Below are 18165 nucleotides of genomic sequence, written 5' to 3' on the forward strand. Positions count from 1 at the left end.
CAGAAAAGGCATCAATATGTCATACATGTTCCAAAATGCCATACTGGCGATCACAAAAAGAATTTAATAAAAAAATACAGAAATTCTAGATAATCTTTTAATACTACAACACTTTAGGGAACATTTAAGATCAAACTAATGATTAATAAAACTTAATTCACATTTAGTTAGAACAAAAACAATATAAATAATATGAAATTGAGCTTTTGAACAGCACTAGCAAACCTTTTCGCATTGAAAAGTCTCTTGTACCTACAGGAAAAGTATACACATGCATAAATTATCTGATAAATACAAAAAAAATTGATTAGAATTTTACAGGTAAAGGGGAAACCAAAGACACAGAGGACACATTTGTTCTAATTTTTAATTGTTCTGAGAGTTTTTATCCACTTTGTTTTTACTCAGAGGGAATATTATTAAAAGATGCACAACTTTCATAGTCAGACTTTGTGCTCTCTTTAATTTTTTTCAGTTTGAAAAGAGGATATTCCATGTAGAATTATCTACCTTACCGAACATATAACCTTATAAATGTGTATTTCTCTTTTTCTAGTCCGATTTCCTTTTTATAGCCATATTCCATTCATTTCCTAATTGTAATAGAGGGGGAAACTCATCTAATTAAATATAAAACTTTGTGTCAAAATAGATTTAATGGTTAACACTAATCAGTTGCCTGGGGAAGAAGCACGAGGACGGATCAAACAAAAAAACTCACCACCAAAAATACAACAGGAGTAGAAAAGGGTGGATGAGACAGAACTATATGTCAATAATTTTACATTGAGATATTTTCCTATCAATCATTTATAAGCATTTGTAGATTATGGTCCTATCACATTTCCCTTTTTATATTTAAAGTATTATGAGGTTAACATTGAATGCTCTACAAATATCAATTGTTCTACAATCTTAATGATAAATTCTAGGGTCATTCATTTAAGTTAGAGCAACTAAATCATGGCATATGACATATCTAGGCTGCTACTATGGAGAAAGGGGTTGTCACAGGTTCTGAAGCTAGCTTTGCAGTTAGACTCTTGTGAATTAATGGGAGTAAACTAGTTCACAGAGTTATTTCAAATTATGGTTCAATAAGATATATCATATCTTATATTCCTATTCATCTTAAGAAATACATGTGTGATAATCCATATAATATCTGTACCTGTATACATTTATATATAGGACAAATGCTTATAAATTTTTCATTCAGATTTAGAATTAAGTGACAATATCCCTGAATTTCATATTTTGAGACAGTCTAATTCTATAGGTACAAGATGGGCCAAGAAGAGTGTGCTTGCTCATTCTAATTGTTGTATTTCTTCAGCTCCTGCAAGAAGGAAACAAATTCACATGTACATACACACCCATTACATAAATTTTTTCACACACACTCACTCCAGAGGTTTATAGCTTATACTCTCTACTACATTCTTAAAGAGAGACTGGTCACATACACGATTAGAAGAAGAGACAAAGTACAAGTTAAAGTGGTTATCTGTGGTGTTTTGTGTCCAAACATTAAGAAATACAAGTGATTGCTGGTAACTTTAATCAATATTATTTTAAAATCAGAAAAGTAAATTACTTTTTCTAGGTTCTCAAGCTATTAGATAGAAAATTCAACAAATTTTCAAGATGAATAATTATATGTGTATATAGTTATATATAGTTAATTTCATAGTGACACAGGTGTCTACTTCTCAGTAATAAGGGTAACTTTATCAAGGTCTAGTCACTCCTAGATTTGAGGCCTATTTATTTGTTAGTATAACCACTCTTGCAAATCCTTGCCATTGCAATCCTCTGAAGATCTAACTCCTTAGCAAGTGTTTTTTTAAAGAAAATTACTGGTCCCACTGCTCATAATGAAATATGACTGATAGCAAGAGTTAAAAAGTAAAACCTGAAAAATATAGTGAATGCTATGCAATAATTGAAAATATAAAACCAAGTCATTATATTAAGAACACTAATTTATAATGAAATGTCAAATCCTATGAAATATTTGCAACCAACAAGGAATTCTAATAAAGAGCGAGCCCAATATTATGACTTGGGATAATCAAATGATTAGGAATTCTTACTTTTTAATTATTCAACACACAAAAATCTACCACCTTTATCTGCACAAAGGATACAGATATTTCATCAGTTCTAGCTATGACACCCATAGTACAGATTTTGGGGGAACAATTAAAATAAACAAGAAGTGCTCTCTAACTGCAAGGATATGGAGTCCAAGTTTCTCATTAAGCTGGTCATGATCAAGTTCAAGTCCAAGATGACAGAACTTCTGTGGTGTAGTACTCGTGCTTATTCCTCCTTTACTTCTTGCAGTTTGTCATAAAGGGCTGGACTGACATGTTTTTTTGGTTCAGAGAAAACGAACCATTTCAAATAACGTGAATATCCTGTACCACCAGGATGGCAAGGTGGGTTTAGTGAGATGGCAGCGACATAGACTTTTTAAATACCCTAAAGCCTTTTGCTGGTCCAGGATATGGTGGCGGTGGTGAAACGTTGTGTTTTCTGGTCAGTCCCATTGCCTGTTCATAAGAAGGTAATCCTGTGTCCTCCGCTGAAGGTGGTGATGGAGACAAGACAGCCTCCTCAGCTCTTCTGAAAATGATGGAGGGAGTTTGCCTGCCATTTCTTTCGTAGGTGGCTGAAGAACTAAACAGAGAGACAGCATTTAGGTCTAGAAAAGAGAGCATTGGTAGGTTAAGACACAATATTTAAAAATCCAACTGACTATTGTTATAGAAGTTGAAGCCAATTTATTAATGTAACAGTTTTCTAAGTTTTCTAACAACAGGAAGAGTCTTGGTATAGTGGAAAGATCAAGAGCTTTAAAGTCAGACATGGATATGAAACCGGATCCTGTCATTTCTTAGCTATGTGACCAAAAGCAAGTTACCTAACTCAATTTCTCCTCTGTAAAGTGGGGATAATAATAGCTACCTCTATAATAAGAACTCAAAACACACTAACTCCCCTTTTCTCCTGCTCCTGAGTGAAAACTTTCTCAAAGTACGGTTTGAAACCAAACACAGGCTTTGTTGAAAGGCAACACAACCCCAAGCCAAGGAAACTGATTCCACAGATAATCACAACAGCTGATGTCTGTCTCTGTCCTCTGTTCCTCTCCCTCTCCCCCATTGCCTGGCGGGCAAATCCTTCCTCAACAGTTCTCCCAGCACAACACTCTTCTATGCAAAAGTCTAACCAGCAGCCTTCTTTTCACTGAATTGAGTTCCAACTACTATGCGTCCATTTCAAGCCTCCCTTATTCTGGCCTTGTCTTATTTTCTATAGCTCTCTGCTCTTGCCAAGGTAGCCTCTTTAATACTCCTCAGTAAGTGCAATAAATCCTGTGCCATCTCTGTGCTTTCACTGGTATGGCTTCCTTTCTCAGATTGTCTTTTCCCCACTCCACTGATCTAAGCCCAACAATTCTTTTTTAACATGGCCTAGTTCTCGTCCCACCATTTTCACAAAATGTTGTCAGCTACATCAGCCAATAAAAACTGAAATGCAACGTGGGTCTGATGTTTTGAACCTATGTTTTCCCTGCTCACTTGTGAATTACAAACCGATAATTTAAACATTAGTAAATTGATTTGTTCACACTGTGACTGGCTGTCTATGAAGTATCTGTAAATGAATTAACTTCTATAGTTAAGGCTAGCAAGATAATTAAAATTCAGAGGTAACCCCCAGCCTCTAGTCAATATTTACAATATCCTTCTCAATAAGAGACTGTTTAGCAGACCCAAAATTCTGTAAACCTTTATAAACAAAGTCAGTCAACTTGTACCTTAGAACACCCTTTTCTTTGGAGGTAATAATGAGGTCTGAAATTGGAGGGAAGGAGAGAAGAAAAGGAAAAGATCTGAGTAAATCTAGAGACTGGATAATCAGCTTTTCAATAGTTGAGAGGTGACTGAGTGCATTACAAGTTTACTTAGAGGGCTCAACACAGGTGCTCCTCTGTCAGAAACCTGGAATGTTTTCATGGTAGGCTAGTCACTTGCCACATTCATTAGCTTGTGACGAAAAGTTCTATTTATTTGCTTATAGGGAACAGGAGAGAAAGATCTTTTATTTGAACAAAAAAAATTTTCCAAGTTGACTTTCAAAACTTTAGATATAGAAACAATAATTGCATGAGTCATTAAATATTTACACAGCTATTTCTTACATACAACTTAAGTGACTGAAATCAGAAAGTATGCACCAATAACATCTCAAATAAATGGACATCATATTTTGCCTATTTTACTCCATCAAATAAGGAAACTAAGAAATGAAAAGATAGTGTTTCCCATTTCTTGGTATATTTTTACAGAGGAATGAAACGAACTTTTCTGACACTAATCTTATTTTTCACTCTTCTTTCTCAAATATCTCCTTACCTTTCCTCCATTTCCAGGCTTGCAAAGTATAGAAAGAAGACCAATAACTCTGCTGGAAGAATTTCTTGGGACAACAGATGAAATACACTTGAGTAAGTATTTGAAAGTTAATGCCAACATAGGAGAATATTTAGTAAATTTAGTTTGAGATGTCCCCTAAAACTCAAAAGTTGCTGAAAGGATCAAAATGAGGCAAAAGATGTAAAAGTGATCTGTAAGCTGTACTGTATTATACTGTACTAACAGTAAGTATAACTAGCCTTTTTCTTAAAAATACAAGAGTATCCAGAGTTTTTAATTTTTAATTTTAATACACAGAACACATGCATAATAATGGTACCACTTTGCTCCCTCTCTCTTTGAATTGTACTTCTAACCTCATATGGGGAAGAAATGAAAAGACTTCAGAGAAAAAAGGCATAAGAAGATGAAGTACAGTAGAAAAGTAGAAAAATGAATAAAAACATGGGAGAAGAGAGAAGAAAATGTCATGCAGAGAACACTGAACAATGGCTGTGCTGTCACAGACCTTGAGTAGAATTATTAAGCATGAGGGCATATCTGAACCATTTTGGAAAAACATTATGAATGGGGTGGAAAAGGAAAGATAAAAGACCTGAAGAGTGTTCAAAGACAAATTTTGCCTATTTCTTCATTAATCTGTGAGTTTCCAGGACTCTACCAGCTTTTGGACAAAGCCACATTGAAAAAAATCTTAGTCAAAGGTTCTCATAAATGGTCCTGGCTGGTGTGACTCAGTGGATTGAACACTGGCCTGTGAACCAAAGGGTTGCCGGTTTGATTCCCAGTCAGGGCACATGCCTGGGTTGCAGGCCAGGCCTCCAGGTGCACAAGAGGCAACCACACAGTGATGTTTCTCTCCTTCTCTTCCTCTCTCCCTTCCCCTCTATCTAAAAATAAATAAATAAAAATTTTTTTAAAGTTCTCAAAAATGGCCCTGACAACTGTGGCTCAGTGGATGAAGCACCAGCCTGGGAATTAAAGGGTCACTGGTTCAATTCCAGTCAGGGCACATGCCTGGATTGCAGGCTAGGCCCCCAGTTGGGTGTGCACAAGAGGCAAACACATAATGATATTTCTCTCTCTCTCTTTCTCTCTCTCTTCCCCTCTCTCTAAAAATAAAAAAAGAAAATCTTTAAAAAGTAAGTGAATAAAACCTTTAAAAAAACAAATTTTAGTTATATTCACAGTGTTGTGCAACTATCACCATTATCTATATCCATAACCTTTTCATCACCTGGTCACCATCATGCATTTGTTCACTTAATTTGATAGTGTGCATACAGGAATGTAGGCATCAATTTTGAATAGCCTGTTTAGCATCTGGTGCCTTTTTTGGATAATATTCTTCTACAGTTACTCATCTATATTTACCGAGAAGAGAATATAGATAATGTACAAGAGAATAACTTTTTATTCCTATAAGTATGATGAAGTTCTATTATGCAAACAATTAGTTTTATGAATATTGATGAAGCTTTATTAATGAGCTATTATCCTCAAGCGGTAGTTATTTTATTTTATTATTTTTTACTTAATGTAAAGTATCAGTAAAAATAATTGAGTTTAAAAGCTAGCTAATTCTGTTTCTATTTGGGTAGCCACATGGCTAGATCTGATAACACTGTGCCTCAGAGTAAACTATGGCACTTTTTTCCTCTGGAAATAATGTGGGGCCACTGGTATCTGCTTCCTGCTCAAGAAGGAAATATTGAGGCCCTGGCCGGGTGCTCAGTTGGTTGGAGTGTTGCCCCAGTACGACAAGGGTGGGGGCTCAATCTCTGGTCAGAGCACGTACAAGAAGCAACCAATGAATATATACATAAGTGGGACAACAAATCGATGTTTCTCTGTCTCTCTCTCAGTTTTTTATTTGTGTTAAATTAGGCAACCAAACAACTGTCACACATTAGAGAAAACTGGGGACACATAACAACTAAATGCAATGTACTATCTTGCTTGGATTCTAGAGCAAAAAGAGGACAATAATGAAAAAATTGGTGAAATTTAAATAAGGTTTGGAGTTTAACTAATAGTAATGTACCAGTCAATGTTGGTTTGTTAGTTAACGAGGGAAACAGGGTGAAAGACGTATGAGATCTCTTTGTGCTGCCTATGCAACCTTCATGTATTTCTAAAATTATTCTAAAGTAAAAACAGGCAGCCATTTTAAAATCCATTTAAAAATAACAGTACAGAATGTATAATAGTGAATTAAATATTTTCACTTGGTACTTACCCTGGATGCTGTTGTCTGTTACACTTAGTAACAAAAAGATAGTAACCAAGTAATCCAAAAATAATCAAAAATACTCCAGCAGCAATTAGTCCAGTCAGAAGGCCTATAACATCAATTTTCTCGCTGTTACCACCTTAAGAAAAACCATTAAAATAACATTAATATAAGAACTGAAAAGCACCACCCATGATTTCAATAAATTTAACGCTGGGTCTAAGCACAGATTAAGTATTGAACAATTAATATTGATTTATTTTCTCCTTCCCATACCCTCTAATTTTTAATTTTAATATGCAGAAGTCATGCATAATAATAGTACCACTTTGCTCCCTCTCTCTTATTGAATTTATTTATTTTTTAGCCTCATCCGAGGACATTTTTTCATTTGCTTTTTTGTTTTAGAGAGAGAGAGGCAAGGAGAGTAGAAGGCAGAGAGACACATTGATGTGAAAGAGAAGCATCATCTGGCTGCCTCGACGTGCACCCAGACCAGGGATCCAGCCGGACCCAGAATCTTACATGTTGCACGAGCCAAACCGTGGGTCAAACCTGCTACTTAGGTATGTGCCCTGACTGTGAATTGAACCTGCAACCTTCCAGCTATGGGATGACGCTCCAACTAACTAAGCCACGCAGGCCAGGGATTGGAATTATTCTATTTTTTAAAAATATACTTATTTATTCCAGAGAGAGAGAGAGAGAGAGAGAGAGAGAAAGGGAGAAAGAGAAACACTGATCAGCTGACTACTGCACACACCCCAACCAGGGACCAAACCCACAACCCAGGCATGTGCGCCGACTGGAATAGCACCAGCAATCCTTGGGTGCACAGGACAAGGCTCCAACTAACTGAGCCATACCAGCTGGGCTTATTGTTGATGTTTTAAAAAAATCTTCGTGCTAGACATAGGACCTAAAGAATTTTTAAATGACCCTTCCTAAAAGCCCTAGTTATGGTTTCATTTCTTTTAAATAGGTCATATTGAATGTATGATATTCAAGACTAAGTGGAATAAACATAAGCTTTGTACCACTAGATACGCTTTGATATTAACTAAGATAAATATATTGAGCAACTCTCGTGTATATATATAATATGGTCTCTCTATAAACTGGGGACCTACCTAAGGGTGATGAAAGACTAGATGGCAAAAAACCCATCTGACTAAAAGGCAGCTAGAGATGATCAATACAGATAAAAGACAGGATTGAGCCTCTGTAGAAGTTACTTCATTCTAGCTAACAATCTTAACTTACCCAGTAGCATACATATTCCATTAACTTGTAATGGTAAAAAAAGACAAAAAAATTAAAATAGTTTGCTATTTGAAACCAATGGAGTACAACTTTTTTTCTGTGCAAGTCTTGACTTAGCTGAGCTGTTTAAAGCATTTTTAAACCTATTATCTCATGTCCCAGTAGCTCACCAAACTTGATTTTCAGTGTGCAAATACATGAATGTGGCCTTCTCCGTCTTAGATAGTCCAGTGTATAATTGAGAAATCTTCCCTGGAGTTACAAGGTAAGTGTGTTGAGCAACAACCAAACTCAAACAATGAAACTGAAATATATTATAGAAGAGAGGGTGTGGGAAAAACATTATTGAATCAATTCTTGTCTTACCTGATTTTGCGGTTGGTTGTTTAATCGAATATTCCTGCCAAAATGTCATCTAAGAGAAAAGTAAATTTTCCAAGTTTATTTAATTTCTTTATTATCATTGCATTTGGTCCCAATGACCTAAACTAGAGGTGGTAAATTTTTGGCATGTGTCACAGGTAGGATACCAATCATTCAAGCTAAAGGGTGTGACTCACTCTAATTAAAGCACTACCATGCACCACTGTTTCTTCCAACTCTGGAACTGGTCAGGGGTTATTGTCACCTCCCTACCACTGTACCCTGCTATTTCAGCCCTCATCTGCCCAGAGCTCCCATTCAGGCATCAGGGGAAACTATCACATTGGAGAGTCTATGAAAGGACCAAAGATGGAAGCTGAGGCAGGGGACTCATTTTTGAAAAGGAGTCTGAATTTTTCTATTCTAGGTGGGCTTTCAGTTTGCTAGATTTTACTGAAAGGTATTTATTGATTTGGAAAGACATCCCTGAGGTTGTTCAGTGTTACCTGAGAATGGAAGCGGATTTCAAGTAACCATGATAAAATTATAAAATGGGTTGGTGAAAAACAGAATAAATCTCAATAGGCACCATTACAAAGTGTAGACTTTGTTTTCCTTCCCTAATACAGTGGCAGATATTAGCATGGATGCTGGGCACCATTTAGGAAAAAAAAGAAAGAACTAAGTTCCATTAATATGTACCCACAATAAGTGAGGGAATACTGTACCTGCCTTTGAAGGCTACCTAGAGAAGTTCTTATTGACCAAAGAGTAAAATAAAATGGAACTTTTGAGGAAGGGAAAAGGGAGCTGGGGTTATTTAATATACAAAATAAATAATTTGGGTCACTTAACATTCTTCAAGTATATGCTAGATTATAACAAGGACAGTACTGTCTCTATTTTGTCCTTTTCAAGATTAACAGACAGGATTTAATTATATTTTTAGGGAGAACTTATGAAAGTTTCTCCCTTAAATTACAGATATACCAAACAATAAACTCCTGAGTGCAGGGACTATGTATTTTGTATCTCCAGTCTCTAGCAGAGCACCTGGCACATAGTAGATGGTCAGTACTTGAAATATAAGTACAGTAATTTTAAAGGATAGGTCACTGATAGAAAAAATTGCTCTGAGTTTTCAATGATTAAAGTCCGTTACAGAGAATTAACTCAAATTATATCCTGAAGTTTAATTCACTCTACTTCGTGGTTGTTTTTTAATACAATAAACACTAAACATACAAAATTACAGTATAATTGATAATTTGTTAATTACTATAAGCCCAGTTAATTGAATATAAAGCCAAGTCTAAATCTAAAGCTAATTAGCATTTTAAGAAAGTAGAAGGAGATAACAGATATAGAATACTGATTTCATTTAAAGCATAAAAGCTCTAATAAATGAAAGTGCCATTTTCTTAAGTACTACTTAATAAATTTCCAGACAATTAACATCAATCAAATTACCGTTTTATCTTCATCCACAAAAATCTCTCTGGCTTCCTCATAGTTACAAAGCTCTTCATTGCACTCTCTTTCTAGGTCACCAGGAGTGAAGAGCTCCACGTCAAATCTGTTATATAGCAGGTGTCTACGTATGAAAGAGTTTGCTTCTTCTTTTGATGTAAAGACTAATAAAGAAATAGAAAGGTTTCAAACACTAATAAAAGTAAGGAAGAAAATTCCTGCTTAAATTGTGAAAAGAGTGACTAGTTCCCTTGTGTGGTTAAATTACACCAAACTTTCTTGTATGGTTTTCAAATCTGATAAAAAGAAATGTCAGTAAAATTAATTTCTGCTAAATATGAAATATAAATATTAGCATAACTCCAGAAAATTCTGGAGTTGATTATGTTCAAAATTATAAGCAGAAATAAAAACTATTTAAATATTACCTTTCCCTCCAGAAAATTATATTTGCAGTAAATGACAGGCCAGACTATTCTATTCCTAAAGGGTTGGTTTCCAGTTATCTTGACTGAGAGAAATTAGTCTGATATAACGGGCAGTATTGGACTAAGTGTAAGAAGACAGAAATTCTTGGTTTTAATTTAGCTTAAGCTATCAGCTGTGTATTCTGGGATAAGTCACTTATTTCTCTGGGTTTCCATTTCCTTCATTTGTAAAATTAGGACATGAACTAAATAATCACTAAGATCTATTTATGTTTGAAAATTATAAATTAATACATTTTTTAAAATTATGAAAAAATTTGAATGACTTTCATTAATATATCAAGTTTATACTAAAACTTATAAAATTTTAAATGTCCAAATAATAATATTATACATTAATTATAAAGTTAATTAAAAGATATTAAGGCCCCTCCCAAAGGAGTAGCTTCTTTCACCCATCCCCCAAATACGTGTATACAATGTTTTATGAGACCCCCTCTATATTTTCTGGAAAGGTAAATGGTAAAATTCAGCAGAGGTTAACACAAAACAAGAATATCCCACCATGGCAGCATTTTTAAACCTCACAAACTTGAAATTTGTTCTGGTATCATATAAACAAAGCTTAAGTGATCTCACTACACACAGGTCACTATACTGAGACTGGAATTCAGAAACTCGCTAAGAATTGAAAAGTGTTGGTATTTCTCGCTGCTAACCATTATTAAAGAGAGAATACATTCAAGTGGGTAATTGAAAGACAAGAGAGAGCATGGCCTGGGAAACGAGTGACTGACTTGTGAGCAAGCTCAGGAAGGCCATTTATTCCTGGCTCTTTGAAGACAGTCACACCTTTTTCTGCTAATCAATCACCTTTCCGACAGGTTTGTGTCTAACAGAGCTGTTTTGTCCAATACAGTAGCCACTAGCCATATATGGTTATTGAGCACTTAAAATGTGGCTAAGTCTGAATTGAGATGGGCTGTAAGCATAAAATACACACAGGATTTCAAAAACTTAGTTTAAAAAAACTGTGAAGTATCTTAATGTTTTATATTGCTTGTATTTGGAAATGATATTTTGGATATAGTGGGTTAAATTAAAAACATTATTAAACTTAATTTCATCTATTTTTCCTTTTTTAAATGTGGCTATTAGAAAATTCTAAATTATTTTTGTGGTTCACATATTTTTCTTGGCCAGAACTAGCCTAATGTATTTATTTCAATGTTATAAATAACATACATGTACTATTTGAAGCAAGGGGAAGCTAAAATGGGATCACTGGTGAGGGCTGTTTTAAGAAATACTCTAAAAGGCAGAGCAGTGTGATGAAATAGTTCCATTCTTTCTTCTCCCTTGTTTTCCTTCAAACAATTACAAAATTTATTTTTAGAGAGAGGGGAGGGGAGGGAGAAAGAAAGGGAGAGAAACATAAACCGGTTGCCTTTCCTACATGCCCTGACTGGGGATGGAAATGCAAGCCAGGCATGTGCCCTGACCAGGAATCAAATCGGTGACATTTTACTTCGCCAATGACACCCAACCAGCTGAGCCATACTGGTCAGGGCTCCCATGTCTTCCTGTAGCTTTTGTTTTCACCAAATGGCAATAGAACAAACATTTCCCAAGTCTCCGTCATCTTTCACTGGGATTCTTACAATGGCCTTCTAAAGAGCCTCCTTGCTACCCTCCTACAGTCTGTTTTTAACATTCTGCTGTTAATTAAAAACAGAATGTTAAAATGCACTGGCTTCCAACACTCCTGGTTCTCTCCTGCCTTTATATTTGCTGTTTCCTCTGAATAGGACTTTCTTCTTTCAGTTTGTTCTCTCACCTCCTTTAGGATTTTGTTCAATGTTACCTTGAACCCCAACCCACACCCTTACCTGCCCATCTGGCACCCCTGCTCCCCTACTATATTCTGTTTTTCTGCATGGCACTTATCATCACCTAGTGTTCTGTATGTTCTACTTATTTGTTACCGCTCTGTTCTCCCGAGAAGAAAAGTTTCATTAAAGCAGGGATGTTGGTGCCTGACACATAAGAGGTGTTCAAAAAATTATAGTTGAATGAAGTCAACTCTCCTATTGTGGAAGGAGTTCTTGGGCCTAAATGCTATCAGTTGAAGCAATTCATAGGTATAGTCTGGTGTTACTCCGCTTGGTGTAGGTTTAAAATACTAAATCAGTGCTGCAGTAACTCATAGCCTGCCTAGCCATACTTACTACATGAAATCTAATTTCAGAAAGGAGAATTAGAAATCTGCTTCTGTATTGCTGCTTCTGAGATTTGCCAGCTCTTTACAGTTTATTGGCTAAAAAGCAGTGCTATATTTTTCACTGTCCATCTTCTGTTTGAGTAACTTTTCTGAGTTATAAAAATACCCCTGTCCTCCGAATGGCACCCAATAAAGCCACTTTCAACTTGAAAGGAATACAAAAGAGAGAGAAGCATAAATATTTTTATTGTTTCTGAAGGGGTATTTATGTCAGTAAAATCCTCACCCCTGTATTAAACATACCTTCCAGAGGCTGCTGTTTGCCACTTCCTTGAGTGTGAACATTCCAGTTTGGTCAGTAGTTGACCTTGGACCTTCAGTGCCTTATCACACTTTTCCCTGCCTCCCTCAGTCTTAGGAGGAACACTGTTCTCTGTTATTTGGGTCCCAAGTAACCCTGAAAACGCTTATAATTGAAAGAACCAAACTTCCTTGCCTATGGAGGAGGATACTGAACTTCCACGGGAGTTACTATTTTCCCTCTAGCCTTTGTATCTGCCTCTCAGATTCTTGATTCTTCTCTACTTCTCCTGTTTCAGACTATTCTAAGAGGTTCTCTGTGCATCCCACCAACCCAAACATTTCATTCCTTTCCTCTGTCCAGTTTCCCATGTTTTCTAAATAAATCCTTTTTAAGTCATTGGCCTTCATCAGAATTTAGCTGGAGGTCCCTTATTCTCCTAGTTACTTTTCATATTTCCGTTTATCGTATCTTGTTTTTAGATAGAGAGCATTGGCTTCTGTGCCACACAACTCTCCCAAGACAGAGTTATTCTATTCACTCTTTCCTCTGCTCTCTAGGTCTCTGTTCCTACCTCTGTCACAGTTTGTGGAGACTTTTTGTTTACACCCTGCTTCCCTGATCAGAGCAAGGATTATGGTCTTTCATTTCTACATCTCCAGGGCCTGGGGCAGAACATGTGTTAATAAAATGGTGCCTAACCGAACAAGTCAGCTTTTTAAATACCTAGGATTCCTCTTTTACATATCCCACAGATATCACCAGCCTTTTTCCCTTAAGCGTGATCTCTAAATTCTTCCCAGAGTTGGTGATGTTCTTGGGTGTCTTTTTGTCTGTATCATGTGAATGAATGAATATGTCCACAAATATTTTGGTAATCAGTGTCTGGTGCCACTGAGAATGAACCATTAATCTTATATGTGAATGGACTTACATATGTGGTACAACTTGGGAGTTACCGAGAAGGATCTCCTTCCAAAATCTGTCCTTTTCTCACTGGCGAGCTTATCCAATTGCCTAGAATTCTGCCATCAGGGTTTGATTGCTTTGGATTAAGGTAATTGCCTTATCTTAAAAACACACACACACTCCTAGAAGGTTCAACATGCTAAGCTATATTAATCATTAATAAGTCATCCATGAGTATTAGTGTAACAGATCCTTCCCATTTGAAAATGAGCTGACAGTAGAATCTGATGAGAAGGGATAAGGGACAGGAATGCGTGGGGAAGTAGATCCAAAGTACTAGTAACTGGGTAGGGAAGTACAATGACAAGGCAGGGATAAGACTGCTGAATACCAAAGCTTTATTTTTTTCCTTCCTACGTTATGCAGGAATCAGTTTGTTTCTGACCTGGACCCCACAACATGTGGAATTCTAGGTTAGTAAGAACCAAACCTAATCTCACAATCATCTGATTATATCCAGAGATTTGAAAATCAAAAAAGACCTCAGAGCTCATTCATTCACTCCCATTATTTTACAGATAAAGAAATTCAAGCCCAAAGGCCTCAAATTACTTGCCCAGGGTCTCAACAAGTCCAGGCTAGATCTTGGCCTCTTCTCTCCCTCTTTCCAGGAAGAACCAGTAATTATGCTCATTATAATCACCACATAACCTCATCTTAAAAAGTGGCATTCACTGATTTTAGAAGTTGAAATAGGTTCGCCATTCAAGTTAACCACAGACCAGGTCTTAAATATGTATATTTAATCAAAAGGAGCTCAGAAATAAATTTGTATAAATTGCACTTAACAAACCACAACATTACCAAATAAACCACAAATTAAACTAAACAATATTTTAGTGCTTCTATTATTGACGAGGGCATGTAACTTCAACTATTACGCTTTCTAGTTTGAGTTCTGTAACACGCGGCTTGGAGTTCAAGGTTTTCTGGGTAACTGAAGAAGCCTTGCTCACCTTCTTCTCCGGCATGCCCAGCCTCCTCGGGACTTCTTGTGCAATGAGGAAACGCGAAGGTAGCTATGGGCAGTTGGATGAGTAGAATCAGAAGTGCAAACATAGTCCGGCAACGGTCAAACAAACTAAAACAAACAAACAAAAAAGAGAAACAAATCAAAACAGACCCTGGCTCAGCACCTTGAGTTTCGGTAGGAACTGAGTCATGGACCTGTTGTGTTCAAAGCCACCGGACAATTGCGTCCCACTTGCGGTTTCGGTCACCCGGGTCCGATCCGCGCCCTGAGAGCGGCCCCGAGAGTGCCTGGGGACAAATACCGTGCCCCGGGACTCTGCCGACGGCTGAGCTGGCATCTATCGCCGCCAGAGACCCTCTGCCTCGCGTTCCAGTCGGACCCGATCTGGGGAGGTGGCCCCTCCGAGTAACCCATCCCCCGCTGGGGCCAAGCCACCCAGCTGCGCACCTGCAGGTCGGGGCGCATGTTGCCGCAGCTCCGTAGCCGGAGCCTTGTCTTCGGAAAGTGCGTGCGGCCGGCAGAACCTCCGCCTTGGCGCCCCCAAATGCCTGCGGTGCTCTGGATCTCGCTCTCCGCAGGGCTAGCACCCACACTCAGGCCAAGGACGCGCCTGGGGTCTGCGGAGGGGTGCTCTGGCTGGCCCAGAGTCCCGCACAACCCGACTTCCTGGCTGGATCCCGCGAGGCAGCGGGGCGGATCAGTGGGAAAGGGAGGCGGCTACCTGGGGAAGCACCTGGCGGCGCACCCCTTCCCGGGCGGCCTACCTGCGGCGGGCGGGCGGGTGGCAGGCGTCTCCAGGGAGCTCCCACTTCGTCAGGCAGTCGCGGAACCTTCTGCCCTGAGCCCTGGGCCAGCCCAGCATTCAGCCTCCAGTTCTGGCCCCGCCTTGACTGCCTGTGGCTGATTTGATCAAGATTCTAGACCCCGCTTTTTTTCTGCAAATTCAGGGAGGCATTTTTAGTTCTCAGCATTGTGGAAAGCAGGACCAATAAGACGGCATTGGTCTCATCAAGAGAGCATAAGGTATATAAAACAAAGCGGAGCTATTCATGTCAACTAAAATGGCTGTCAGCCATGACACTTCAGTTCAGATCGAAACTACCTAAGTCACTCTAGACACATCTAGCAAGGGGACACACTTAAGATATCTACCCACGTGGGCAGAACAGATAGTCTGGCAAGGAAACACAGCTAAACTATATGCACATGTGACCAGAATAGCCATGCCTGCAGAAAGGGATCACCCATAGAGAAGCTCCTGGGGAAATTTCACTCTTGTCAGCAGGGGTGTCAAGCAGAACCACCCATAGGTTCCTGGACAAATTCCAAACTTGGCATCAGGGGTGGCAAGACATTTATCGAAAAGACCCAAAAGGGTGGACCAATACACCACTTTTCAGGTTTAACTGAGGCAGGTTCCAGACCACTGCTGAGACAGCCGAACTCCACGCACCAGAGTGCTGCTCCAGGCCACACTGATCTCCCTTGGCATTGGCCTCCAGAGGCTCTGCCCTGCTGGACTGAGGGCTTCACCTGCCCTGCTGCCAACCTGGCCCCAGAGATCCTTTCTTGCAAGACGCTGACAACTCCTCCTCCTGGACCTGCAGACTGAGACTCTGGGACTACCCATTGATTGCTGTGTGTGTATTATAATTATCTTAGATTGTTAGAGTGTGAATAGGATATTAATGCATGTTTATGTTCTGCTTTGAGTGAACCCGCATTCAGTAAAAGTTAAGTGAATAGCATAGTTACTGTGTGTGACTCTTGTCTATTCCTTGATGCCCAGCTGCTCAGGGGCAGCTGCCCAGCTGACATATAGGAAAGACTATATCTCGAATATTACGCTCATGACAAGCACTCAGACCAGTGTACTCTGAGAACCCTGGGCTTTTCACTTTGGGTTCCATTAGGCTAGGGGTCTGTGGTTACCTTGAGTCAACAGTCCTCAAAGGATGATCTGGGAACAAGAACAAAATATGCATCAGAGAAAATTCACTTTATTAGTAATATGAAATGGGAAGTGATGTGAAAATTATTTGGTGACATTAGTTCTCAAATTGTGGTATGCCAGATCTGGGACATCTCCAAGATATTTTCAAGGGATCTCTGAGGTCAAAACTATTTCCATTATGGTAATAAGACATGATTTGCCTTTTTCATTCTCATTTTTTATTTGTAAAATTAAACCTAATTTTATTTTGCAAAAATCAACAAATACGTGTTCACATATGGTTTATCTTCAAGTCACAAGTTTGTTTTTGTTTTTTAGCAAACATGCAAATTAATTGGCATGCCAAATATCTTTCTCTCTAGCTCTTTTTGGAAAATAATTTTTTTCATAACACAAGCAAAGGTCCAAATACTGTCCAAAAACTATTTACATTTTTACCCTCTTGTATTGCTAACCTTAATATTTATTGAAGGAGAGAAAAACTGCAATGCTTGTCTTTGGCATTCATATTTGATACAGCAGTATAATTTAAAACTTGTAATTGTTTTCAAGATAAACACTTTGAAGGAAATTTAATACATTTTTTTTCAATTTGTAAAGGAGCCACTATATCAAAACATTTAACTGGAGCTGTCAAGTTCCTGCTGGTAGACTATTACTTTGAACCTATTTTTTTAGCTTTTCTTCCTGTAGCCCAGTACATGCTCCCCCTCTTCACTGAGTGAAAGCACAGAAAATAAGCAATTTCTTTTCTCTGCATCGCCCCAGTCCCCAGCATCATGCAAGGCAAGACAACATCACAAGTCACATCTGAATTTACTTTGATTATATTTTGTTTCTTATACTTAAAATTATTTTGTATTATAATACTTACTGGGTTATCTAAAATCAACATGGTTGTTATAAAGCCGGACTTTGAGGCATTTGAAACAACTCATGAACCATGTCTGAAAGGAGACAATTGAGTCCAGCCTATTCTTTTGTACTTGAAGTAAAAGAGTTTTAGGTATCAGTAGTTTAGTCAAAAACCAATACTTTAGCCCTGACTGGTGTGGCTCAGTGGATTGAGTGCTGGCTTGTGAAGCAAAGGGTTGCTGGTTTCCTTCCCAGTCAAGGTACATGCTTGAGTTGTGGGCCAAGTCCCCAATTGGAGGCACGCAAGAGGCAACCACACATTGATGTTTCTCTCCCTCTCTTTCTCCCTCCCTTCCCCTCTCCCTAGAAATGAATAAATAAAATCTTACAAAAAAACAAACAAACAAACAAACAAACAATACTTTAGGGGGCTCATATAACTATTTACATCTTTATATTATAAATAACAATATAACTTTTGACAGTAGCTTATGAACAAATTTTAAAAAATATATCCTTTATTGTAGAACAGGCATCAAGGGAACATTTTAAACATGATTCCCTTATGGGCCTACTCTCCAGAAAAATTTTACATGAAATTTCCTAATTAAAAAAAAAAAAAAGTGAAGTCATGGATTTCAGCTGAGAAAATACGGTATGTGAGGTAAGGCTATTTTATTATCTACG

At 37.9% G+C, this 18165-nt stretch overlaps 1 protein-coding gene across 2 annotated transcripts; it reads right to left on the bottom strand.

The window, feature by feature from the left end:
• Window positions 1-712: 712 nt before the first annotated feature.
• On the bottom strand, window positions 713-15513 carry PRRG4 (proline rich and Gla domain 4). Of its 2 annotated transcripts, none has more exons than XM_090267590.1 (6): window positions 15434-15513; window positions 14653-14777; window positions 9778-9941; window positions 8311-8359; window positions 6688-6820; window positions 713-2685 (listed from the first exon to the last, which is right to left on the bottom strand). In XM_090267590.1, exons 2-6 carry the CDS (start codon window positions 14753-14755, stop codon window positions 2451-2453), a joined length of 684 nt encoding a protein of 227 aa, XP_090123716.1. In that variant the 5' UTR covers window positions 14756-14777; window positions 15434-15513; the 3' UTR covers window positions 713-2450. The 2 variants fall into 2 exon arrangements, with proteins under 2 accessions (XP_090123716.1, XP_090123715.1); XM_090267589.1 differs by lacking the exon at window positions 15434-15513 and adding an exon at window positions 15117-15422.
• Window positions 15514-18165: the final 2652 nt, after the last annotated feature.

The sequence above is a fragment of the Furipterus horrens genome, unplaced genomic scaffold, assembly GCF_987537825.1.
Source record: "Furipterus horrens unplaced genomic scaffold, mFurHor1.1.pri manual_scaffold_2, whole genome shotgun sequence".
In the NCBI taxonomy this organism is placed as follows: domain Eukaryota; kingdom Metazoa; phylum Chordata; class Mammalia; order Chiroptera; family Furipteridae; genus Furipterus; species Furipterus horrens.

Bases quoted from the DNA above. Each gene is read 5' to 3' on its own strand.
- PRRG4 (XM_090267590.1), bottom strand. From the start codon at position 14,755: ATGTTTGCACTTCTGATTCTACTCATCCAACTGCCCATAGCTACCTTC. The intron at 8,360-9,777 runs GTAATTTGATTG...CTTTTCTCTTAG, and splicing joins TTGTGGATGAAGATAAAACG to ATGACATTTTGGCAGGAATA. The intron at 2,686-6,687 runs GTAAGTACCAAG...CTCTCTGTTTAG, and splicing joins AACAGACAACAGCATCCAGG to TTCTTCAGCCACCTACGAAA.